At 36.8% G+C, this 27,808-nt stretch overlaps 1 protein-coding gene across 1 annotated transcript; it reads right to left on the bottom strand.

Moving 5' to 3' along the window:
* Nucleotides 1–27,158, bottom strand: LOC145481214 (uncharacterized). The gene is made up of 22 exons (XM_081459646.1): nt 26,934–27,158; nt 24,442–25,165; nt 23,434–23,585; nt 22,929–23,060; nt 21,749–21,862; nt 21,209–21,234; nt 19,890–20,082; nt 17,478–17,570; nt 16,411–16,536; nt 14,820–14,951; nt 14,406–14,519; nt 11,429–11,498; nt 10,801–10,934; nt 9,932–10,084; nt 9,519–9,740; nt 8,583–8,699; nt 6,891–7,048; nt 4,372–4,516; nt 3,191–3,363; nt 2,456–2,620; nt 1,921–2,083; nt 1–1,303 (listed from the first exon to the last, which is right to left on the bottom strand). Exons 1-22 carry the CDS (start codon nt 26,958–26,960, stop codon nt 1,061–1,063), a joined length of 3,576 nt encoding a protein of 1,191 aa, XP_081315772.1. The 5' UTR covers nt 26,961–27,158; the 3' UTR covers nt 1–1,060.
* Nucleotides 27,159–27,808: the final 650 nt, after the last annotated feature.

Raw genomic sequence — 27,808 nt, forward strand, 5'->3', positions numbered from 1 at the left:
ATTAAAAAACATTCCGCTAACCAGACTGTGTATCTTGAGTATTGTAACAACTGATAACTTAGAACAAAGTTAAATAAATAATACAAAATGGATAACCATCTCACTCACAGCGGCAGTAGAAATTAGAGCTACTGCAATAAACTGTTACATTTCAATATTCCAGTTTTAAATTTAAGTATCAAATGAATGTAAATATTATATACGGAAGCAAATACCAATTATGTCGACAGTAATTTATTTTTGACACTTTTTGGTGAACTTCAGGTAAAAATATCGCCTTGACATTGTATAATTTATCATAAAAAGGTAAAACAGCATCATGAACGCTGTTGTCATAATCACTATTTTCACAATAAGTTAAGTCAGATCTGAAAAAGATACTACATATTAAGAAAGTTCCATAAATACTTTCTGTACAATGTAAAATTTCTTATTTTATTCGTGATTATAATGGCTGTTTTTCACTAGTGCATAAGCATAAACACATGCAGTTCACGCAGGCGCAGTAAGGTGCTTTTCAGTAACACCTTTTATTAGGAATTTTCCCAACAAAAGACGTTAATTATCAACATCTTACTACTTCCGCGTATGTCGGCTTATGCTTATGCGCTACTCAAAACCAGCCTTAAAGGACCAAACCATTCCCCTTCCCCCGTACCGTGAGTAGCTTCTGGGTCATTTAAGGGGCTATGTATAGTTGTCAGTTAATCAGATAATTTTATATGAAAAAAGACCGTGATTTAACTGTGAGTAAAGTACGTGTAATCAAGTGCAGTTTTTTTCTCTTGTATTAAATATCCTTGTTTCTCTTTGGTGCACTATTGTCTCTTAATTCAGTGCTGTTCCAGCTTGGTAAACTATAAACTTGAGATTTAAACTGAAGGTTATTTCTCTGGTAAAAAGTTTTAACTTAAAACTGCATCACATCACTCCCATAATTTGTTCTTCTTTGAACTAAAAAACTGTAATAATTACTGAATACTTCATAAGAAAACCTTGTGTCGTTTGGCAGATAGCAGTGAGTGTAGTGTGGTTAAGAAGGAATGCTTAAACACATAAATTATCGCACTGTACTGCTCATTAATCCAGGTCGATGTGTACCGTTGAGTGAGCCATTTAATGTGTTACTTCCCATGGTTCTCTCCGGGGATCTGCGCTCAGGGGAGTACAATTCAGGAGAGCCCGACGAAAAGGACCTCTCTAGAGAATCCGCCTGATTCAATCGCGCCAGAGCATTCTTTAGTACTTGAGAGTCAATTGGTCCTGATGCTTTAGGGCTTGTGTAGGGACTTGATAAAAGGGCCTTAAATAAAGCAACAAAACATCTCATTTAAATTCTCCCTCTACGTTTGTTCTCGTTAGTTGGAAGTTCGTAATGAAAATTGCTAACCGGTTAGATTCTCACCAGTTGGTATGCCAAGTTTACGTTTCACATTAGCCACGGCAGTGCCAAATACTCTGACACTCACAAGGCTATTTTTCCCTTGCCACTTTCTAGAACAAAGAGGAAAACGCGAAATACTCGCTAAAGTAGTACTTTAATGACGTCACTAGACTCTAAAAGTGCTACTTTGTTTCCATTATCAATACACTTTTGAGCAGATAGGACACAAAAGTAATGAAAAGTAACAATCAAGTGTTCTCGTCTTGATGAGTTACCACATTCTCAGAACTTACACAAAAGAAGTGAACAACATAGAGAAAGAGGAACTACGTCTCTTAACGTGTGATTGAATGAATTACTACTGTCACCACCAGCTCGTGCACAGAAAACCAATGTTGAAGAACGTGACCATCTCACGAATTCGCCTTGACTGGTAATCAAATTCTCCAAAGGAGAATTATACAGGATATCTGACAAACAGTCGCAAGAATTTTGATGTGTTAAGCTGTTCAAAAACTTAAAACTAGTTAACTGACCTTAAGTTTCTCAAGCTCTCTTGCAATAGCACCCTTTTCTTGTATCAATAAGTTAACTTTGTCGTGAAGTTCAGCGTTCTCTTTTTCCAGTGCATTTAGTGCAGTCTCCCTTTGGCGTAAGCTCCTCAAATGTTCTCGAATGACTTCTTCGCCGTCTGTTAATCTATTTACACACAAAGGAAAAGTAACGAATAAGTTGTTGAACATCACAGTCTATCTACATCTACATTTACTGAGTCAGCAGAAACTATATGTCTGGATTTATGACAAAAAATATACAGGTTAAATAGGAATGTCAGTCTTTTTTTCCCTCCACACTCTTATCTTCCTTTCCTTGCTCTTCTCTCTCTTTTTTCCCATCGCTTGTAGTGATTTTCAGCCCTTTAGGAGAGGTGAAATTAAAGTGCATATGGGTGATTTGGTGCAACGTATTTAGACGGTTTTCATAAATCCAGTCATATCTCTATTAACTATGGTCATATATACAGTAAACTATATAAAGTCTTCCTTAATATGTAAGAGTCGACTGTCTTACTTGGCTAGAAGCTCTCGTTTTTCTCCCATGAGCTGTTTTTGAGCAGCTTGTGTTGTATCCTTCAGTTCTTCTTCCTTGTTCATTCTCTCTTGAGTCAGTTCCAGACTGCTTTGCAACGACAGCACTGTGGACTCCAAGTTTCTTTTTTCACGCGCAAATCGATCCCTGAATTCATAAAATAATCAAACAAAGACACAAATGAACACTTAGAAACTGCGCCAAGGTATTAACTGTGTTTCCTTACTATTAAATCTTTCGGACAACAACAAAAAAACAGAATACTTCCAAAGGTCGCAGTGACAGGAGACAGCCACCTTCTTAAAAAACATTCCAATTTCAACTTATTTTTTTCAGTTTCAAAGTGACCTGTTTTAGTTCTCTTCTTTTTCTTATTATAATTGATTCTTAGAAGCAGCTTTTCGGTGGACTTAACATATCCACTCCCACATATGCAAATTATTTTGATCGAAGGAGAAGCCACTATCAATCTAGTTACCAAAACCCCAGACAGTAACACTTTATTTCATAATTTCCGCTTATGGTACTGGAAATTATGAGTTACAGACTTACTGCTGATAATTCACATGAAACCGTTAAGATTTAATGGTCTCTTATTAGTCTTAATCAAACTTGTTCTTTTTGATTTCCTTTCGCCTCTGCTTTTTTCACCTTTGTTAACTATCATTTAAAAGTTATTTCTCGATTCAACAATACTCTACCAAGTCGCCAGCTTACTTGAGTGATCTAATGGTGGCATGAGCCTTGGTTTTCCTCTCGTCGTTTTTCCTCTGTAGTTGGTCTATCCTTTCCGCAGCATTCACTAATTCTCCCTGTAAGTACTCCACTTCCTGTTGAAGTTCATTTACTCTCTCTGTCAGAGACTTGGCATCATCTTCTTTTCGTTTATGCTGACAGGTTGAAAGAAAAACAATTGTGAGAAACTATACTTTGATTTCTCTTGCAGTTCATTTGTCGATGCGCTTCTCAGTTCATTAGCACCGAGACAGTCCAAAGGCAACAAATATAACGAGGTCACGTTGTGAAACGTTTACGAAGTAAACGAATTTATTTACGCTGATAAGCGTTGTGGGATACGATTTTACGAACGGATGAAGCGTAAGATAAGCGGAAAGTGTGAAGCTACTTTCTATCGAAACTGTGAAAACTAACTCCCTTTTATAAAACGTCTAAGTTAGTTCAAGGGCCAATAACTAAAATCAGCCAATCAGATTGCTCCATTGCAGGTCCAATATTCTCTCAGTATATAATGGACCGGGTACTGTCCCGAATGATCCCACATGATTACCCTTGAAGATGTTTTGGTTGTTTTATGGTTTTTGCTTCCAGGTCTCTTCCCTTCTGGTCTGTTTAACATCAGGAGCTATCAGACGTGAAAGAACGCCTAGTCGGCTTCCAGTCAGAATTGCGCGCTTTTTTCCAGTCCATGCATGATCGTGGCATTTATTTTCTAAACATTTTCAGTCTTGTAAAAAATCTTTAATCAACCAAGCTTGCTCGGCCCTCAGTGTTTTTGGTACGGAACTCGCTGTGCTTGGTCCGTACTCTAAGAACTCGGAGCGATATTCTCCCAGTACGGCCCTCGCGCTTGGTTAATAAGGGGTGCTTACCATTTACAAAAACCATCCAGTTGGAAATTTCAGGCATAAATATTAAACAATTAAATTCGACGTTGCGGGAGAGGGAATCACTATAAAGTATATCCACATCAGCTAGAGAGACTTAAAAGAACAGAAAAATTGCATCACCTCAAATCACAGCCCATATTTTCAGAAGCTTCCCAAACGGAATGGCGCGAACCAGTTGATTTTCCAACTGGAATTTCCGGTTTCCCCATGTAAATGGTAAGTACCCAAGATACATATATATATTTGTTGGTTGATGTGAAGAGGTCCAACCTTATCTCCGGTATTCTTGAGCTTCTGTTTCAGGTCTTCTATCTTGACCTCTTGTTCTTTAACTGTGTATTGCAGCTGACCGTCTCGTTCACGTAACAGTTCAACTTGCCTCTCTAACTCCTGCACTGTCTGATGCTGAATTCCCCTACAGAATACGAAGCAACCCTTTACACCCCAGCACTTTGCAAGTAATGTACTGTTACTTAGTATTATATAGCAGGCGATGTATTTGATTGTAATGTCAGTACAGTATTTTTTGGTTTGTTTTGCTTGAGGCAAAACAAACCAAAAAACACTGTAATGCATTATAACTTATGCATTGTCTAGCAATGTAAAGTAAGTAATGTGTAGGGAACCAACTGTTAGTAAGAGTTGTATTGTAAAACTAGTTCAAGTAATGTACTATCAGTATTGTATAGTAAACAAACTACTGGATTGTTATGTTAATTAGAAACGTACCGTAGAATAACCTATTTCTACATCCGGAGACTTTAGAAAGCAAAACAAGTCCCAGTAAAGTTGAATTATTTTGAGAGTACGTTTTCCTGCATTTAAATTACTTAAAAGAGCAGTTTTCTGATCGAAAGACAACGCGGAGAAAAAAGAAATCACTACGACCGTAATGAAAGTAAAAGCATGAGATGAGTGAGTTTTGTACATGACTGGCTTAGCAGGTTTCCTTACTCTGATTGGTTAAAGAACACTGAATGAATCTCCTAAACCAACCAATCAGAGAGCCCAAAGTAAGGCCAAAGTAATCAAGTGAGCTAATTATTTTTGAAACTTTAAGGCCAGTCGAATCAGAAAACTGCTTTAACTGAAGTTCGGGTTTTAAGGAAATTTTACAGTTAAGTTTACTATTAGCTTTGCTTTTTAGCAAGGAAAAATTAATACCATATTACTTTATGTTTTTTCAGGTTGTCTCAAAGTTTATCTTTAATAAAGAAGTCACTTGTTAAAAGTTAAGCTCTCGATTGAGTTTCGAGTTTTGTTATTGAATATTAAAAGGTAAGATAACCTGATATTTACCTTAGCATGTCCTCAAGTTCTATAACATCACAAGCAAGTCTGACAAGGTTTAGGTACATTGGTTAGCAAGAACATAAGTTAACAGTGAAAAAAATAAATGGTTAATGGTAGATGTAATAAAAGGAAAATAAGGCGGCAGTAAGATTTTAGTGGATTATGCATGTTTTACAGTTTTACACGATTTAAATGTTTCCTTTTGTCATATATATTTAGAAATATTTCTTTAGTAAGTAGGTCAACCAAATATTCACCGTGTTTTTAATCTAAAACAAAAATTACCTAAAAAAATTTATTCCTGGAATTTTAAGCAAATATGACGTTCCATGGTTTATTGAAAACTTAAGGGTTTATAACTATAATTTCTATCATGCAGCTACAGCTGCATGATAGAAATTGGTTTATGATGTAATTAATTGAGATTTGGTTCTTGTTTAACTGATGAAAGAGATTTATATTTTATTCCAGTAGGGTAAGTAAAGTAAAATCCTTTATTTAAAACACGATTATCGTTTAAGCACTTCATGCTCGAGGGGTCGTGTATCTCGTGTTCACATACGTAGTTATCAACATCTTTAATTTTAACAAGTGCACTATTTACAGCACAATTCTCGAATATCAACTACGGGTTGTTATTTGAAGCATCTTGTAATGTTTACTTATGTAATTGAGCTACCAGGATAAGTAGGAAATTTGTCACCAGGTTCCAGTAGCCTGATTAGTATTTACACACAAAACAGTAACGTTTGCCAACCAAACAGTAAAAAAGATGATGTTAAAACAACTTTGTAATCTAGACACACGCCCTTCTAAGGATCGGAAGCTCAGCTTTAACAAAAAAAGCCAACCCATCGACCACCGGGAGACTCCTTTCTATTAGTTCGTCGAGCAAGAAGCAAAATAGAAACAAGAGCAAAACTGGCCGCACGGAAACTGGGGCGACCCGCGCGTCCCACCCCCAGTGTTTACGCGGTCATTTTTTGCTGTCTCCTGTTGCACGACAATTGGGGAAAACGAGGAGGAACCGCTTGTAGTCTAAATGAGGGTCATAAGCTTAGTTCTACTTTTCTACTGAAGAAAAAGTACTACAATGGATAGCGAAAACTAGAGACAGATCATACAGATCTTACAATTGTTGTCAAATCTGTGGTCTGTTTCAATTTTTCCCTATCCGCGTTCCTCTGTGCTTTGTTAACGACTCATTTCTACCTAATTATAGTTTAATTATTTCTTTGAGCTTTCCTTGGAGTTTTGAAATTTTGTTCATCACAAAAAGTAAAAGTAATGTGAGAGCCTAAAAGAAAGAAAACGTGACAGAGTCCCTTATGAGCAGGTTGTTACCAAGCGTGACTGAGGGACCTAACACGTAATAACAGTCACTTTGTCGCACAACAAAAGACAAACCTTTATCATTTCTCAGTTAGTGTACAGCATTAAAGAAATTCTCATTTCTTTGTAAATGAATATATGAGCCCAGAAAGGCAATAACTCACTTGTTGACCTCCTCCTCTTGAAGATGAACCCTAAGTGTGCTGTTTTCTTCAGAAGTAAGCTTCATTTCAGCCAGTTGTTCATTAGCGCTCTTTAGTTCTGATTGTGCAAGCTCCAGCTGGTCACTAATCCCCTCAAACTCGTGTCTTAAGCCTGCCAACTAATCACCAAGCAAGTATTATCAAATATAAAAATATAACCTTTATTTATCCTCGGCAATGTTTATAGCACAACTGCTAGTGACGCGAGCAAACATCTGAAACAAATGATTCAAATTGAACATCACTTTGTTAAGAATCCCAACTGGCCGGAGGCAAACCAGTTGGCTATTTACAAGCGTGGCCGAGGATTTGAACTTGGGGCTATCGAGAAACAAATCCAGGTAGTGGTCAGAGCGGGACTCGAACCCGGGACCGCTGGAATGCGAGTCCGACATGCTGACAACTCGGCCACGCTGCCTCCTCATTTCTCATTCATCCCTACTGAATGAAACGCTCGCTTTTCTCTAGTGTAGATTCTGTCGCAAATTAACCGTAGAGCAGTGACCTTCGTTTTTAAAGACTTGGAACTGGCTCTCACGACTCTGAACTCATACGCTTTCAGTTGAGAATTCATCAATGACATGTGTTTCCTTATAGACGTGACAAATCCAATAGCTGTTTAGGCCAGGATGACACAAGCACGTGTTTACAGGCCCCAGCAACATTTTTGTATAGGTAATCGCATGATGTCCAGTGCAATTTGGAATATATAAGCAAGAGTAAATTTTCCAGAGGCTAACAGAATTGCACAAGCCTGTGAGGTGAACTGCGGGTCACCCTCGACCATCCTCGAAATACCTCGGTCTGCCTCCCAGTCTTCGAGTGTCTTCCCACTAACTTCGGAAACCTTCGTTGTAATTTGCACTCGTATGGTGTCTGTAAAACCCGAACAGCGAATAGCGAATAGTGGCGAATAGCGACCAGCGAATAGTTCCGAATAGCGAATAGCGAATAGTACGAATAGTCTCGAATAGTGCGAATAGTGACGAACAGTCTCGAATAGTCGTGAATAGTGGAAAATAGTGGCAAATAGGGTACCAAGTACCTCCCAGTCAACCTAGCAGCAACGTATGATGGGATTTACCCGCTAAAAAGCACAGACGCTTATCAGGATAAAACGTGTTCTAAACGTAATTTCTTCTGTTTGAACCGCTGCAAAAGCGTAAATACGTCTTCATTAGGTTATCCTTGTGTTTTCTGTTTTCTTAATGTCGGCGATGGACAGCCCTAACCTGGGTCCGGAGAAGAAAAGGTAATAAATTCACTGAAATTCTGTTGCTTATTTGGATAATTAATTAACGCAGGATATTAGATCTAAACCGGTGACTATTGACGACTATTTGTCACTATTCGCCACTTTTCGCGCCTGTTCGCCACTATTCGCACTATTCGAGACTATTCGCACTATTCGGGACTATTCGCTGTTCGCTATTCGCGACTATTCGCTATTCGGGTTTTCCAGACACCCGCACTGGTATTACAACTTCGCACTGGTATTACAGATTTTGCACAAGTGTTACACTTGAATTGCATTAATCTTAGCCAATCAGAATCCAATAATTTTTTCATGTCTATTATGATAAGGTAACAGTACTAGCAAGAATATGGCAATAGCAAAAAGGGCTGCAACACATCAAGTTAAAGACTTCATACCTTAGCTTCTGCCTCCTCTGCTTGTTGTTGAGCTGTGTCTTTAGCCACTAAAACTGCCGTGTATTCTGCCTGCCTTCTGTGAAGAGTACTTTCCGTCTGACGCAACTGTTGTATTTTCTGGTGAGAAAAGATGGAATGTTTGCTATAACCAAAACTGTATTGATTTCCATAACAAACATAACATTAATTTTTATGATATTTTGTTTGATGACGATAAAGAATTCGACCAAAAACGCTGTTTTTATATCTATCTTGTGAAAATAATTGTTTTCATATTTTTTACAAACCTTTCTGAACTTTGTATTGTATCTGGAGTGAAAACGACAGAGTGGCAGTGGACTTGCGACTGCATCCCGATTTAAATTATGCTCTCAGGCCCTTGTGACCACAAGCCGGAGTGGACGTCACAAGTAAGCTTAATGTAAATAAATTATCTGACAGCCAATGAAAATTAACTAAAAGTTGATTATGAAATGAATACTATATTCCTTAATATTCAACTCTTTACTTCTTTTAGGTTCACAACCTGTCACAATCCTCCGTAGGAATAAAGATGGCGGCTGAAAATTTGACCGCAATACCATGCAAACCTAACACGGGCCATTGGGCACAAGGATAGCCTTATTTTTGTCATATTTGTCCCTGAACTAACGACATTGTGCATGCTAGGTTTGAACTTTTTGGAACTTTCCGGAACTTTTCAGTACATTTTTATGACCGTTGATAAGGTTTCCGTGCGTTTGCAATTGTGGGTAAATGTAACAGTCGCCATCCGTTTTGATATCCCAACTGCTCTCCTACATTTTCTGTAGTTGTCGCCAGAATTTTCCATCTAAGTCGTTCCTAATAGCTCAACTACTTGTCCGTCACAACCTTTCTTTCTACGTTTGTTTCACAAATTCCAGGTTGAGAGAAGTTAGTGGTTAATCCCCATACCTTATCTAATTCAATTTCCAGATGTCTCTTTGTTGTCTCCAGCATAGATCCTTTCTCGGACAAATCCTTTATTTGTTCCCATGCCTTACTCAGCTCGGACTCGAGTTGAGCTGTCCTGTTCTCCAGGCTCCCTCGCATTTTGCTCTCAAATTCCAACGCTGTAGAAGCTTTCGTTCCAGTGTGACTTGCGTTTGTGAGTTCAGCACGAAGGCCAATTAGCTCCTAAATAGCAGGTATAGAATTTTGCCATTAGTTAAATGACTATGTGGCTTGTGTCATACTTTCCGCTGAAAGGTAATCACAGCTTTGGCAGCCAATCACTCACAAAAGTTAATCCATTGTGCAGCCATCGACTTCACTTTGAGAAGACTACGAAAGTCGTAGGTTTTGTAGTTTTACTGAAAAAGCATTACCTCGTCCCTTTCTCGCAAGAGAGCACTGAAATCTTTACTCTCCCTCGTGGCTTGCTCCAGCTGACTTGCTAGAGAGTGGCGCTCTGCAGAGGACTTCTCTCGTTCACGCTCAATCTCATTGCGCATGTCCACGATCAGTCTCTCATACTTGGCCTACAAAGACGCACGTAAATTCTATCACGTTGAATAACAATGTATTTGTACAAACTGGATTGACAAACCACAGAGGTAACTTATTACCTCATACCTGGATTACAATAAAATTAAGTATACTGCAGATTGATTGATTTCCTTTCTAGTTTTGTGGAATGGGGCCTAGTTGTTTTTCTGTTCATATGCAAGTGACGTTCTGACGTCTTACAGAGGCTGGGGTGCTTCTAGTAGGACTGTTATGTTCAAACACTATTTGTAGAATTTTGTTTTCATTTTCTATTGGGACCAACCGTTTCAAACGCAATCTCTATAAGCTGATTTCGTCGGAGTGTCTATGGAACACTTCTCTGGTTGTTGTCGGTTCAAATGTTAATAACCGTTTGGTCGCGTTCTATTGCGACCAACCGTTTAAGGTTAATTTAATGTAAGGACCGTTGAATATAAACTGCTTCCACCGAAAATGACTGAAAAGTGTTCAATGAAAAACTTCAACCAAATCAGCCCTTCAACCAAGTTCGATGTCGATTGCAAACGTTGATCAACCAAACCAGCCGAAAATGGGTTTTCCAAAAGAACAAGAAAACCCAACCAACTTAAAACAGATCTCGCAATAAAACTCGATCTTAGACAGTGCCAGGTTCTCAGTCTGTAGAAACCAGAAATTATCGTAAGTCTTCGCAATCCTTGTTATAATAGTGATCTGGTTACTATCTTACCTGACTATCCAGTGAAGCATTGTGCTGTCTAAGGAGCTGAGCAGACAACACTTTTACTTCCTCTTTTAACTGATCTACTTCTTGTTTAGCGGAGCTGCTGCTCTCTTGTGTGAACTCATAACGTGTGCTCAACTCTAAGCAGAAGAAAAAAGCACAAAAATATATAGATATATTATAGTATTATACCAACTTTAAAAGGACAAGGCTATTTTTATATGAGCCGTTATACAAATATGGTAATCGTAGCGTGATTTTTTTTTTTTTTGGGGGGGGGGGGGCGCTTTTATTTTTGTTTTATTACTGAGAAAATATATAGTTTAGTTTTCTATATTTTGGGGGCATTTTTTTAATAAAACAGCTATTCCATTCGCGCTTATTGGCTATCTATCGTCTCATATCAAACACGCGCTCGTGGAATAATTGTTAAATACAATGTATACCATGATGGCTAAGCCAATGAAAACTCTTGAATTATCCAGTGATGAAGGTCAGTATAACAGTCAGTACAACCTTAGCCCTTATACAGACACAAACCAGAAACTATAAATAACCCATTTTTTAGAGTAACAAAGAAGACACTATGAATTTAAGATCTGACGATGGTGGTGTATTGGTAGTGCCTGCTCACCCAAACTTTTGCTTTGTTCTTTTTGCAGTTGTTCTTCAAGTTCAGCACACTTCTCATCTAACCTCTCAAGCTAGGAAAGAGCACAGAACAAATAAAAATAGCATCTCAGATAACATTTTAAACCCGAGAACACAACACAATTACCCTGGATATTGCTAAAACCCGAACTGCTTGCTCAGCATTCCAGAGCACTCTGTACATCGCACTTCCTAGATATAAAGTACTGCTTTGCAATGTAAGAACTTTAGTCTCCTGGTAATTAGCGTAACTTTGTTTATTTCTATTATTTTGTGTGTGTGTGGGGGGGGGGGGGGAGGGGGGGAACATTTTGGGCACGCACTTCCTTAAGTTCAGTAACTTATGCTTTGTCAGCAGTTTAGATTTATACTTTGCAAATAATATACACCAATTAAATAAGTTTCCTAGCTAAATGCACTAACATGAGCATTGCTTTTCGTTTAACACCTCAATACTTTCTAATCATTGTACAAAAGTGCTTGACAAAGAGCAATGGTCTTTCTTGTGCAAATACAACAGCATTGACAGTGTTCTTCCATTAACGGCTCTCTTGTCACTATATCCCCAAAACTAGCCACTAGAAGGTACAAAAGATAATTTTGCACATAGACCTCAAAAAAAACAAACAAAAACACACACACACACTCTACGTATTCCATACTCCACACTTTCCAGAACTTCCACACTCCTCATTTCCTATACTCCTCATTTTCCACACTCTGCATAAAACCATGTTCTTTCCCCTTTCTACGAAAGTTCGTCATCCTTATTTTTATATTTTAATTAATCGGTAAATCATAAATATCTGAAGGTTTTCAATACCTTAATGTTCAGATCACTCGATAAATCTGTTTTCTCATATGAATACAACAACACTGAAGGAGCTTTTTCCAGTTGCACTAGCATTGAGCACCACTACTTTTTGTTTAACACCTTGATACTCTGTAATCACTACATCAAAGTATTGGACAAAGAGTACTGGCCTTTCCTGTGTACAAACAACAGCATTGATAGTGCTCTAACATTTTCTAACTAAAGAAGCTCATCAGTGAATCAGAAATATCTGAAGGTGTTGAATATCTTAACAATGAGATCACTACATAAATCTGTCTTTCTTATGAGAATACTACAACAAAGAGGAAGCTCTTTACTTCGCACTTGTTATCAACACCATTACTTTTTGTTAACCACCTTGATACTATGTAATCATTGTATGAAGTGTTTGAAAAAGAGTACTCAGGCATTTTGATTCAAGCTCATCATATTTATCAGTGTTGGATCCAGACCTTGAGCTACAGGGGGTGGGTAGGGCTTCTTTTTTTGCTTGCCGGCTTTTCTTCCTTCTCCGATTTCTTTCTTTTTTACCCAAAATAGGGGGGGGGGGGGGTCCCCCAGACCCTTCTCCTAGACCCGCCACTGCTTATTATATGTTTAGTAATTTATTGGTAAATCAGAGATATCTGAAGGTGTTCAATACTTTAATGTTACTATTTTCTTCTGTGAACACAACAACATGATTTGAGGAAGCGTTTTTCTTTGCACTGTACTGAGCACCATCACTTTTTGTTGAACACCTTAAGTTAATATTTTGTAATCATTGTATGAAGTTTTTGACAAAGAGTACTGGCCTTTTTTGCCCAAAGACAGGAAAGCTTATCACCCTTATCATAATATCTAATTTATTTGAAAATCAGAAATATCTGAAGGTGTTCAATACCTTAATGTTAAGATTGCTCGATAGATCTGTTTTCTTATGTGTATACAACAACATTGAGGACGATTTTTTCCAGTTGCACCAGCACTGAGCACCATTACTTTTTGTTAAACACTTTGACTTTGAAATCACTGCATCAAAGTATTTGACAAAGAGTACTGGCCTTTCTTGTGCACAAACAACAGCACTGACAGTGTTCTTTGGTACATTATCTAACTAAGAAAGCTCATTAGTAAAACAGACACATCTGAAAGTGTTGAATACCTCAATGCTAGGACCACTAAATAGATCTGTCTTTCTTATGACAATACTACAACATCGAAGACGCTTTTTTCTTTGCACTTGTTATCAGCACCCTTACTTTTTGCTTAACACCTTGATACTTTGTAATCATTGTATAAAGGTGTTCAACAAAGAGTACTGGCCTTTTCTGTACAAAAAAGGGAAGCCCATCACCCTTACTATAGTATCTCATTTTTGGGTAAAATATCAGCTATCTGAAGGTGCTCAAAAGTTTAATGTTAAGATTGCTCAATAATTCTGTTTTCTTACGTGAATACAATAACACTGACGGAGCGTTTTTCTTTGCACTTGCTATGAACACCATTACTTTTTGCTGAACACGTTGATACTCTGTAATCATTGTATCAAAGTATTCGACAAAGAGTACTGGCGTTTTGTGTGCACAAACAACAGCACTGACAATGGTCTGACTAACATTGTCCAACATGAGAAGCTCATTAGTACGAGTAAATCAGAAATATCCCAAGGTTAATGATGAGATCACTAAATAAATCTGTCTTTCTTACGAGAATACTACAAGATTGAAGGAGCTCTTTTCTTTGCACTTGATATCAACACCATTGCTTTTTGTTTAACACTTGCTACACAGCAACCATTGTATGTAGTGTTTGACAAAGACTATTGGCATTTCATGCACAAATTAAGGAAAGCTCATCACCCTCATTATAAACATCTAACAATTTATTGGTAAATCAGAGATATCTGAAGGTGTTCAATACCTTAATGTTAAAATTGCTCAACAAATCTGTCTTTTTTTTTAATGAGAACACAACAACATTAAGGGAGCTCTTTTCTTTGAACTAGTACTGAGCACCATTACTTTTTGTTAAACACCTTGATTCTCTGTAATCATTGTATCAAGTATTTGACAGAGAGTACCGGCCTTTCTTGCGCACAAACAACATAGGGGAGGTATGGATATTTTATGGAACTACACAATACCTTGACATTCAGATCACTAATCTGTCTTTCTTGTGTAGATACAACAGCATGGAGTGAGCTCTTTTCATTCTCCAAGGACTGTAGCTGAAGGCTGAGTTCATCTGTTTTCTTTGACTAAAAACAAGAATAAATTACAGAAATGGAATAAATTACACACACCAGAACTTTACTTCTTGTTCCAAAAAAATTGAGTGAAGTTGATAAAAGTACTATGAAATTGTTTTGTTGGCAGAATATATACAATGTATGCCACTAAGTAAAGAATAACAAATTTATGCAAATGTTCAAGGTTGAATTCTTAATAATTGTTTTACTCTGTGCAAATTTACTCAAGCTTTCTGGATGAGTGACAACCTACACACTGTAGAACACAAAGACAAAACTGCAAATGTCAAAGAAAAAACATCTCAATACCTTGTCTTTTTCTTTATTGATGTAAGATGCAAGCTCCCTAGCCAAATTTTCTTTCTCTTTCTCTAAGACAGCTGTCTGTTCCATGGTTTCCTTCTCTCTGCTCATACTAGCTGCAAGCGATGCTTCAAGATCCTGCAATAACAACATCATGCGTCATACTTTACTCTGAGCATGATGCATTTTGTGGGCATATCAAGATTTGAGGCTTGAAAAAACAATACACACTTCTCAATACCTACTAAAAAGAGTTCGGAATATATGTACAACTGAGTTATCTAATCTAGATATCAAACTGATTGGAAATAATTTCACTGGAAAATATTTATTTGCAGCAAGAAACTCATCTGAAATGGTCACATAAGAATTTAAACTAACTAGACGTGCATAATTCAAAAGATTGCAGTATATACAGGGAATTTCTGCAGTTACAACTCTAGGTATCTTTGAAGCAATCCTACATTCCTGGTTCACTAAAATCTTGCATAAGAAACCTAAACAAACAGATACCTGTGACTTCATCTCTTAATCTAAATGTAGAAGAGGCCATCCTTTGTGATTTTCATCTTCACAGAAACAGTTAAAATGAACTCTAAAACATACTAAATGGCTCAGTAGGGGGGATCAGTTAAATAAAGTGTTGAAATATCTATGCATGTATTGTTTTCTTGATGAAGTAATGACTTCAATTAACTATTGTGACATTGTTATTCACTTTTCCTCTGAAGTAGATAGCCAAACAAAGCTTAGAATAGAAGAAGAATAGAGTTACGTTTTCATGTCTTGGTTTAGCTCTGTCATTATTACAAATGGGAGTATTAAAAAAATCATGTCATAATGCCAAATTAGTTATATATCTGACTGTTAACAACTAGGTATTACAAACTAGTTTAAAACAATAATTTGGACGTAGTTAACTAACTCTCATTTAAATTTCTGATAGTGACACAAACTTCACAACAACAGAGATTTCCATAAACAGGCAGCACATTAGCATTTTTGAACAAAACCTTGATTTACTCAAAAGCCAATATTGGGACAGATTTTAAATAAAAAAACGTGTAACCAACGCTTCAATGGCCAACAGAAACTCTATTTAGCATCAGTTCAAATAAGGGTGATGGAATAAAAAATAATCAAAAATGCTTTGGTTAGTTTAGGTTGAATTAATCTTCAAAACTTATGAAAATCTCTGAATGATGGTCTGTATAATTACCCCAGTCATGTTATTGTCATTCCATAGGCATAAACTAACCAAGCATATTTAGGATTAGGATTTTAACATTTAGCAATAATACAGACAGCCATAGATCTTCTTCTGAAATGTTATGATTTTTCTTTGATGCAAGAAAAGGGAAAAGTGTCGAAGTTTAAGTCATTTAAAAGCTGCAATTGCACAACCATGAGATAATATCTAGTGTAGTGACTATTAATTGCAGAATTTCAATAAATGTGCAATCAAATGTAACCAGGTAGATTGTATGTGAAGCAAGAATTCCATGCCCTACACTAATTGAAAGTTACATGTACTGGTTGCTACATTAAGCTATCATGACTTTCAGCATGTAAAGAGTTATGATGGCTGAGTCTTAACCTTTCTCAAATCAACAATCTGTTCACGTAACAGTGCCTTCTCTTCCTCAGCACTCTTGCTGCGACCAGACTCTGCATTTAGCTTTTCTTGGTAAGTCAACTCATTGGTCTTGTGGTCTGACATCACCTGAAGGCAGTGAGGAACACAACTCAATGAAAGAATTCTAGACAAAAACAACTCAGCAGCACAATAACTAATATCACGTTCTTCTTACAGCATTAGGATATTAGCTTCATTACCACTTGAAAAATATAAGAATGCAAAGTCAATAATATCAAAGCTACATCTACAGGTAAATCTGTTATTGGCAGCCTAAAGCAGTTAATAATTTTACACTCAACTTATCTATTATGTGCAAGGCTCGGCTGGTCCAGCATTTGGAATTGAATGAACACAAAGGTGTCACAAGTCATGATTCTCCCACCATCAACACCAAGTAATGGCATTAGTGAACTGGGTTGCAGTGTACATAATACTCCTTTGTCAGAACTCATTAAGTATCAATAAAGCAATTACTATGATTGTGTTGTTTCAGAAATATCCATGCCCTCCAATAGAGGTTTTTTGGTTTGAACTCTCCCTCCCCCTCCCCCAACCCCCAATCTCTGTGGAAATGCCGGTTTTAGTTCATACTTTCCTTTAAAAATTTTGGTTTGGTTTTTCTTCTGGAACCACAGAATGTTGATGCTCTTCACTTCAAGACAAAAGTATAGTTACATAGCTTTCTAAATCCCCTTGCCTTCTGAGAACAAGATAATAATGCACATTTTAGTTTAAGTACTTGGAACCTCTCGCATGTAAGGTGAATACAGTTTTTGTTTGAAAGGGATCTCGACGGTAAGTTACTCAACATAAGTAGATGAAATGAAAGTACTGTATGTTAAGAAATCAATTTTTTAGGCTTTCTTTGCAACTACTTTAATTTATATAATAAAGTTGCATTTCTCATGAACATACATGTATGATTCACTTCATTATCAGATACCATACATGTATTTGCATTATCAGACATAACTATTATAAGTTGTCTAGTTAAAATGCGTTAAACTTGCACAAGTAATGAGTACCTTATCTAACTTTCGTTTTGTTTCAGACAGCTCCTCCTTTAAACTGGATGTTTCATCTGTAGTCCTTGTTAACTTTGCCTTCAGTGTATTAAGCTAATTAAAATACATTTTGAAAAAAAAAGCATTAATAGATGTACAACTGAAATATTATAGCCCTTTGTGCATATATAGCAAGTACAACTTTTTGAAAATGAAAGTTTGTATGCAAAAAGATTCAATCCTCCCATTTTGTAAAAGAAACAGGAGAAGACATGAAATACGCTATTTCACACTGTAATCAAACAAGCTGTATAGAGTTAACAGCTGCTAGTAGATACCACCAGCCTGTTACTATATTATTTATTTATTAGATAGACAAGGGACCTGGGTGTAAAACATTTAATACATACTAGTATGTAACATGGTAAATTACATGTAGTTCATTACTTCAGTCAAAAAGGACTATTCCTCAACACCAGTTTTAGAAACTACAGTAGCCCATAGAAAATATTTGTTCCGAGTGGTTGAGACCCATGTTTTCACTGTGGTGGAAACACAACAAAAACTATTTAAAAGACAAAGAAAACTCAAATATATTAGAACTATAAAAATCTATCTACAGAAATTTTGTCTATAAAAATCAGCAGTAGAAACCACTCATAAATGTTTGGGAGAACTCAAAATAAATAACATTTAGAGAGGAAGGTTCATTTATATGAACCCCAGTTGGAGGTGAATTTACTCATTCAAGTACTTTCCTTAGAAATATTGTAAGTTTTGACCTTTAAATGTGCGTAAACTTACATTTGGATTGATTTTATTTTATATAATACCCAAGTTATTCTCCTATTTTGATTGGTTCTCGCCTATGATCTATTAGAGGACAGACGCAAGATTGGCATCATCATTACAAAGTTTTTCCCTCTGTGTTTTTAAAATGGTGGAATGTTCTGAGAATTTAGATAATATTTTACATGAGTGGGCAAAAGATGAGGTACAAAAAAGTCTTGTTGTGGCGTTGAACAGGTACAAGAAGCAGGAAGAAGAAAGGTAATGCCCTTCCTTTTTTAGAAAATGACTCAGAAAAAATACTCGAGCAGTCTCAGTCGGCTAAACCAAGCACAAAATTGGTTTTGGTAAGCCAAGCACCATTGCCCCTTATCTCGAATTTAACAAACCCAATTAACAAAATGTGTATGAAATTAATTTATTTAAAAAATTCAACTTCTCTCTGTTTCAAAATAATTGTCGACACACTGATTGATGCCACGAATGACATATCAAAACATCAATTCTTAAAATCAGTTAAAATATTCACTTAACCTTGCTTTCTGATGCGAATGTTTCAGTCCATTTCAGGGCAAAGCTGCGAGCAAAGTATAGCTCACTACAGCTCAAGGCCAACTGTATCACAGCTTAAAGTATCTCCGACACTATTTCAAACTGATTTGAGAATCACCAACCACAAAGGACACAAATTTCCACTGTCACTAACGCTCCTTTCATTCAAAACTCGAATTGAATGGCCTCCAGGTTGACCTCAACCGCAAGTTTTCCAAGCATATTTGTTTAACTCCTGCAATATTCAAGGCAACATCCAAGCTTTTCGGCTCACAGGGCTGCTCTGATGACAAAAACTGACTTGACTTTCCCAGCATTTTCTTTAAGATTTGTAGATCTCGCAGTTCAACTCTGCTTTTGCTGTAAGTTTTTATTTCATGAGGAGCGACGTTCAAGTCAAGTTTGACAGTGGCGTGATTTTCCTGGACCAATCACAATTCTTTGCTACGCATAGCAACCAATAAGATTGCTTCATTTTGTATAGACATTAGATTACGTGAAATGGCTTTTTTGTGTTTGCCACAGTGGGCAAAGGCTAGCTTTCGAGTTACGTTGAAAGATTTTGACGAAATAAAAAAGCTCTATCTGTAGTACATGTAGTTTGTTTCATTATTATACAAAACAAATAGATTAAATGTTGCAGTGCATCTGTTCAGTAATCAATCACAGAAGATGTGAAAATGTGGTAAGAACATCAGTGACACACTCGGCTATTGCCTCATGTGCCACTTTTTTGTTCTTACCACATTTTGACGTCATCTGTGATCTATTACTGAACAGACGCATGGCAACATGGAATCTATTTGTTAAATGTATACCAGTGGAAAGATCTAACACTACATGTATGTTTTAAGGCAAGAGAAAAACACTGCTAAATAAAACCTAAGAAAAGATTTCAATTGCTCATTCATCGGATGACAAGGAAAGGAAAAGTTAATTTTCAACCCTGTGTTGCAAAAACATGCAAACATGAGTGGGACAAGTGAGTGTTTTGAAACTCAATCTTGTCTTTTCACCATGTATGCAGCAGGCACTCCTCACTTAACAGTAGTGTAAGTTGCTACAGAAAATACAAGCTCAATGGTCACATACCTCATCTTTGGATGCCTTGTCTAAAGATTCCATATCTTCTTCTTTCTCTGCAAGTGTTCTCTCTGCCTCTCCTAGTTGCAAGGTTAAATTCTCAATCTGCTTCATCTGACGTTCAATGGTGTCATCAGCTGTCTTGAGCCGTTCTTGTAGGCTGCTGTTTTCATCATCCAGCTGCTGTATTCTTATTTGTTGCCTATATCAACAATAAAAATATTACAACTAACGGTAAGATTCAACATGTTCATCCCGGGGGTGTTCAGCAAAGGGACAACTGGTTTTCAGAGATGGGGCAAAATATTTCTTATCTGAACAACAACCAAGGCAGGCAAAATCACCCTCACAACAGACAATTTGCTCAGGGCCTGAGGTCCTTAATGAGACCCCTGTCATCAGCTGAAGGTCAGGTCAAAAAACCCAACAAGGTCAGCTACAAAAAATTGGCCCGACAAATATATATTTAGGAAATTTATTTTTAACTGATGATGTGGTGGGAGCAGTAGTAATTGACCTGTTGGAATTCCTAATAGACTCCCTGCATTGAAAAATTACCTAGAACCCTGTGATATACAGATCAAATAAGGGTGAGTAATAATTGTTTCCCCACTTTTGTACTTTCCAGGGTTTTCAAATTGAAATACAGTAACAGGAGGAAATCATAAGGTAGGCTAAGCACTATGTGCTCGCGATCAAGGCAGCCTTGTGTGGTAGAGTGCTGGAGCATGTTACCTTGTCCAGCATGAGAGGTTAGGTTGCTGGTCATGAACATTTTTGAAAAATCTGTACGCATTTGGGTGCATTCTGGTGCTTTTCTAGCACACACAAGTGATTTTGTTGGAGGAAACTGTGTGAAAGACAGCATAGTCTGATTTTTTCCACCTGTTCATTTATTTCCTCAGAAAGATCAGATCATGAAATCTTACATTGATGAAACAAAACTGCGCACGATTTTAATAAACCTTTTGACAAAAAGTACCTAGTGCAAATACTTGAAGAAGCCAGTGATTTGCCTCAGGTGCTAGCTTATTTTGAAAACCCTGACTTTCTCATGTCGCCAAAGATGGAGCCCAAAATTATAGCTTTTTTGCAAAGGGAAGTTTAACATTAATATTAATCTCCACTTTCTAATAATCCTGAAAAGATGAGTAATAAAAGAAGATTCTAGAAGGCTAGATAAAAACATTTTGGAACATATTCTGCACACCATAGCTATTGGAAGTATGCAGAACAGGGTTACTGTGTTGTGGTTTCATTCTTATTATGTTTTGAAATTTTTTCCATGTACAGCCACAGTTAAAGGGAATGAAAACTTTCAAACTTACTTCTGAGTTGATGACAACACACTGTCCTGCAGATACAGTAACACAAGAATGACAAAATTAACACAGCACTCCAATAACCATGCCACTGTCACCATAAATGTTTCTCTTGAGAGAATTAATTGTATGTGAAAACATCTTGAATGAAATGATGAGGCTTATCATTTTCATTACACTTAAACCAGTGAGTAGCTAAAATCAACCAAATGTTAATGTTCTTCTTACAGGACTCTTCAAAATCATTTAATTTGTTTTTTGTACCTGCCATTATTGGGCAATCAGCACAAATCAAACCAGTTTCTGCTTGCATTCTGATATAAAGCTTGCTGAATCAATCAAGCTACTTGTTGTAATGTTACTATCATGTGTCAAAACAATACTTTTTGACAAATATGCAGTTCTACAGTCTCCGCACATCTGTTGAAAGTTAGTAAAGTTAGGAATCAACCTCTAAAGAAAGATGAACATACAGCAAGTTGACAACCACCCTCCTTACAAGTTAATTCCACTGGTTAGTCAGGATATGTACAATATTACCATTACCTTCTCACTGGAAAGCTTTGATTCACGTTCCCTTATGGTAGCAAGATCTTTTTGGGCCACCTGTAGGCGGGTTTCAACGGTCTTCTTTTCCTCCTCACTGGTTTTTAGCTTTACCTGAATGTACATTCAAAGAAACTGCTTTCAAACTGCAGTGCTCAAAAGATTACACTTTTTAAAATGTATACGGGTGTAAGATTAACTTGTCAATGATATTAAATATATACAATATTATACTAAATAAATTCGTCCTGTCATCTGTTACAATAAGGAGAACCAGTGCCAGCAGAGGGGCAAACTCCTGAATCCATGAACTAGGATTAAGAAAATCAGGCTGAAAGTTGGCCAGTAAAGCACCATATATATAAAAGAACCAAATCAGCCTGATAAATAAAACATGTTCTTATACATGACTGTATAAAAAGAAAGGATGCCAGAATAAGAAAGCACTCATATGAAAAGTACTACTGGACCATACAAACTCTAAGAGCCATACAGTGCCTGACAGGAAGGCTAGGACTGTTGACACCATTTTCCTAACAGTTACCTGGGTGTCTTAAGTATCTTTTTTTTTGGGGGGGGGGGGGGGGGAGGATCATGAGGGCTAAATCAAACCTCTAGTAAATGTATATTGTATTGTATTAATTTCTGAAACAAATTTTCAGAGCATTTTCAGGCTGATTTCTCACTAAGCACGCAGTAAATAAGGACTTGATCAACCTGAACGCCGAAATCATAAGTTCTCATAATGGGTGTTTACTGTATTTGCAAAGCACACAGCATGCGAAATGCAAGTTTGACCCCAAACATTTAAAGAGCTTGGGAAATGTACTCTTATTGGTGACAGAAATGATTAGTTCTCTGGATTTAATCTTTAAGGAGAAATTAGTGTTCAAAAACTGCAAAATTCGTGAGCTAAGTAACTCAAAAATGGCATCAGGCTTAACATTTCTTGGGTCAGTGCCATGTCCTCAATATTCAGAGTTGATAGTTTTGTACAAGAATGCTTGCTAATGCTGCAAATAATTATTGTAAACAGAGATTCCCGTATAGTACAAGATATAGAGATCAAGTTTAAAATGAAAAGTCAAAAACTTTTGCTGTTGTTCCTTGTTCAGTTATGACAAAGTATAATTATACATTTGTTGACTGGAGTAAACACGCACTGTTAGCTATCACTAACCTCAGTTTCCTGGAGTTTTTGTTTAGTTCCAGAGAGCTCTGTTTTAAGTTTCTTGAGTGAAACTTCTTGAGATGCTTTATTCTTATTTACTTCTTCCTTTTCCTTATCAATTTCTTCTTCAAGTGACCGTATCTGTGGGCAAAAATACAATGTATATAATGAAAAGACAACAACAACAACATTTATTTCTACCAAAAAAAGGAAAGAAGAATACAATAATTTGAAGCTTATAAGTAAGGTATTAGCTGCCTATAACAACCATAAGACTACAAAAATTACGCAGCTATGTATCCTGATACAATAAAGAGTACAGTCATGTGTATTTAGAAATAAATCAAAAGTAACTTTATAAATAGAGATGTAAACATATACAAAGTTAAAAGCTAAAGATGTCTCATCTGCTTCCAGTCTTGAATAAGTCCCATCACCCACCTTCAGACCCACTGCATTCATTCATGTGACACCTAAGATGAAGGACAAACACAAATTACAACTAGGAACTTACTGTTGTTTGAAGAGTCGTTTTCTCAAGTTCAATAGTTCTCATTTTTCCTTTAAGCTCTTCAACTTCAGCCATTACTTTGTCAGCCTTGCCTACATGAGCTGTTGTCTTTTCTTTATCCTGTTCCCTCTCTTCTAACAACTTGAGTTTTTCTCCTGTTATAAAGGACCACATGTTCAAATCAATCACTACATCATTGACAGTCAATCAATCAAGCAAGCAAGCAAATAACTTTGACACAAATACATGCACATAAATGTACACAGGAACAAATTGTTATAATCGCTAAAAATTAAATTATAATTATAATTATAATTATAATTAGCTAAATGCCATTTAGTAAATCCAGTTTCAAGAAAGGTCAACAAGGACTTCTTTTTTTCCTTTGATTGATATCTACATGTAGCACATGTTAGGTGGGAATAAAGTTGTTCTGTTTGTTGTTGTCATTGTTGGTCTTGTTGCAAGACACTGGAAAAATATATTACATGGCAGCGTGATGTGAATTTTAATTGTGAGTGGTAAAAACAATGTTTTATGGAAGAGCACGACAAGTGAGTAAAACATTGTTTTTAAAAAAAGAAAATAAAATTCATATCTTCAAGCCAACATGTAATTTTCTTTTTACTATATAGACAAACTGACTGTGTGGACAAACAACCACGAAAAAGTGGGAAATAAGGTCATTAATATTCTCACTAGTGAAGATAAGGAAAATATACCACTTGGGTCACAGATGTAGTTTTCTGTGAATTTTACAAGTGGTGTATTTTCTAGTAAAACACTTAAATGAGTTAAAAATATTACTAACAGCTAAAATAATTCACATATTTACATATAAGTATACTGTCACCAGCAGACATTGAGCAATTTTTTTTCATGGGTTTCTCTGCGGACACTGCTGCAACACAGCCTAGTTAATAATATTTTCCATACATGTAACCTTGTACATGTAACAAACTTGGGCACTCTAAATTGTAATGAGCCTGACTTTTCTGTATTAGAACCAACCTTGGTGTCTGTTAATCAGCTCCGCCATGTCTTCGGTATGCTGTTTTTGGACTTTTTCAAGTTGTGCTTTCAAGTTATCATTCTCTTCAGTAATTTTCTTTACTTCCTGTTCATGAATCTTCCTCTCCTCTTGTTTCACTTGCTTCATCATTTCACGCATCCTGTTCATTTCTTCCTCCATGTCCCTTCTCTCCTCTTCCATAATTTTCATCAGTCGCTTATCCGACTGCTCTGAATCAGAATTCTTCCTGAGTGCTTCATTATCCTGTTCCAGTCTTCTAACTTTCTCCGAAAGAGATGATCTCTCTTTAATCAAGAAATTCACCTGCTCCTTGACTGGATTAGTGTCTCTTCCAATCTGTGTTAAACCAGACTCAGTCAACATGTCACATATGTCCTCTGAAACATAAGCTCCTGCTTCCTTCTCAACTTTCATCTGTTCAAGTTCAGCCTTCAGCTGTTCATTTTCTGCTTCCAGTTCTTGTGTCAAAGCTTCTCTTTCATCTGATAGTTGCCTGATGTGTGCAACATAGTTTTCAACCTCAATCATTTCTTCTCCATGCTGTTTGCGGAGTTGTTCAACACTGTCAAGAGACGATTTGAGACTGGTTTCTGAACGTACAAACTGCCTCCAAAAGTAACGCAGTTTGTGTTCAACAGGAATGTTTGTTCTGTAGCCATCCTTTTGGAGCCTCTCATCAATATCTTCCAGCTCTCCTGCATCCTAAGAAAGACAGGTATGGGTTTTGAAAAAGATTTGAATTCATGTTCTTATTTCTAATATTGACAAGATTGATCTCTGCGCTTAGAGAAAACTGGATTTTAAAAATTATGCACCAACTAATCATAACTAAAACAACTTAATCTAAAATTTAATCTAAACACTGTTTATCAACACTTGATTACTCCAATAAACTCTGAAATACATAGACAAACAACTTGAAACCACACTCCACATTTCCCTCATTTTCAGTTTTGAAAACAGTAAGATAGGAGTCCATCATTTCACAAGAACATATTATGAAATGTTCAGACAACTAAATAAGAGCAATAAACTTACACCCAGATCCCTAAGTCAGATATAAACGAACAAATATTGCAAAAAATATTTAATGGTTGATTTGTATCTCTACAACATTCCCCCTCAAATGGGCCCAGGCCAAACTTGGAATGAATTCCTCTGATAATTTTTTTTTCCTGATACACACCTCCCACTGGCAGATTACATACAAGACTCAAGGTATTTTCACAAGTTTTGCGATATTCTTGACAAGTCAGCAGGGCTAATCATAATTTACTAAATATATAAACAAGTAAAAATTAAAATAACACTAGCGCAATGTTTACCACACACCCACATGTAACACACTTAACTGCCTAATAAGATTATTTATCAGAATACAAGAGTGACATGCAGTTTCCATGGCATCAAAATATATATCTTGGTAACATCACCAACTATACCAATATTGATGTTACACACAAAGTGTCAATTTATGTCTGAAGTGAGTCCTTTCTACCAAAACTATTTGGGCTAAAAGATTTCCATTCTGATATTTCTAATCAAAACTTCCTCATTCCTGCTTTCCTAATGAGCATTTTCAAGCTATTTAATTATACACAATGTAATCCACAACTTATAGTTTGTAACCTAGCAATGACAGACACCAAGGGGTCCATTCACATCTCTGGGAGTCCAGTATGTAATTTGTTTACGTGATATTAGACAGCAGGAAACTATAATTAATATAATAATATTAATATTTCTATCTGTTAGTTTTTCCTTGTCCTGATTTCATTTTATTTCTACCGAAAGTATATTATTCAACTGCCCCAATAAATGTAACTAACATAAGCTTAATATTTATGAAGTTTTTTGCTGAATGTAAGCTTACATGTAAGCTTACGTAAGCTTACACTGTATGTAAATGAAATCACGATGTAGGTACGTTCCATGAAAGCCTATGTTATCTCTGACGAATTAACGGTCTCCTATTTGGGTTTTCCAAAAATCGAATGATCTGCAAATTACCTCAAAAACTCAAATTACATACCCTCGAAGTACAAAGTAAATATATCATGTTTTGCATTGGTCCATAATTTTATTGGTTGTTTGTTTCCCCGAACGTTGCGCGCAATCAAACAAAGATATCACACCGCGAAGCCGTTGAGCGACACTTCCTTTGAACTCTAAAACGAAAACGAAAGGCACGACGTATAGCTATGTGAAACTCACGCAAGCCTGGTACATACTCTAAAAGCACTTCACCACCAGTACAGTTAAATGTTGCAAGTGAGCTTGTACGCAGGTTCTTCGAAATTTTGTCAATAATAATAAACTTAATTAGACCTCCCGTGAAAGAAGACCACAGAAAATGCAATAGTTTTCCATCGTGGGCCGCGAATTGTCGTGTCAACACAGCGCAATCCAAAACGTAAAGATCGAAAGGAATGTCAATAAAAGCCTAAAGTTCATTACGAAGGTAACTTACCGACTCCAATATTATAAGGCTTGACATCTTGAAGACGGAACTTTATCCTCAGTTATATTGCTACCTTGTCATATTGAGCACTAGTAGAAGGACTTTGCATCCATCCTTTTGGGGGTAGACTTCCGTTATAAATTCAGCTCTAGAGCTGACTGTTAAAAGACTGCAGTTATGAACGTCAACAAAAGAACAACCAAGCTTCCACACAGCGAAGACGCTGAACCGTCACCAATGAGACTGGGCCAAAAAAAAGTGACGTTATCCCGTCATGCATTGCTGTGCAGCCAGACCGAATGAGTTTGAGAAATGTCCCTTAGGCCCAGTTCGGACGCCGAACTTTTCATCAGCCGAACCAAATACATTGAATTAAGTACATGAAAAGTTTGGCGTTTGAATCAATTAAGAACGGCTATTTGAATTTGGAACGGCCCAGCCGTTCTTCCCGCCTAGCTCAGCCGGGAATTTTGGCTTTGGAACGGTTTTGATACAGACGTCGAACTTTTCATGAGCCGAACCTAATGCATAAATTATCATGACGTATTTTACAAGCAGTTTTCACTTTGCCTGAAAATCGCTATCATTTCGATGTGATTTGGTTTAAACTAAATAAAGTTCCGCGAATTAAGTTCAACGTCTGAATCAACAGGTGTACTTTTGGTAATTTGGGTCGGTCCAAATTCGAATTAAGTTCGGCTCATGAAAAGTTCGGCGTCTGAACTGGGCCTTACTAAATCCCAGACAGAAACCGACAGGAATCAATTACTATTCCCCAAGGTTTGTGCCGGGAGAGCATCCTGGCTCAAAAGAGTGCGGTTTTAGAGCCGAGATTTGCTGGGTAGGTTAAGCTGAAACTGAGTTTTCGCGGGCTGGTCACGGGG

The sequence above is a fragment of the Orbicella franksi genome, chromosome 3 (genome assembly GCF_964199315.1).
Source record: "Orbicella franksi chromosome 3, jaOrbFran1.1, whole genome shotgun sequence".
Lineage (NCBI taxonomy): Eukaryota > Metazoa > Cnidaria > Anthozoa > Scleractinia > Merulinidae > Orbicella > Orbicella franksi.

Bases quoted from the DNA above. Each gene is read 5' to 3' on its own strand.
- LOC145481214 (XM_081459646.1), bottom strand. From the start codon at position 26,960: ATGTCAAGCCTTATAATATTGGAGTCG. The intron at 25,166-26,933 runs GTAAGTTACCTT...TGTCTTTCTTAG, and splicing joins GCCTTATAATATTGGAGTCG to GATGCAGGAGAGCTGGAAGA. The intron at 17,571-19,889 runs GTATGTGACCAT...TATTTTAATTAG, and splicing joins ACAAGGCATCCAAAGATGAG to CTTAATACACTGAAGGCAAA.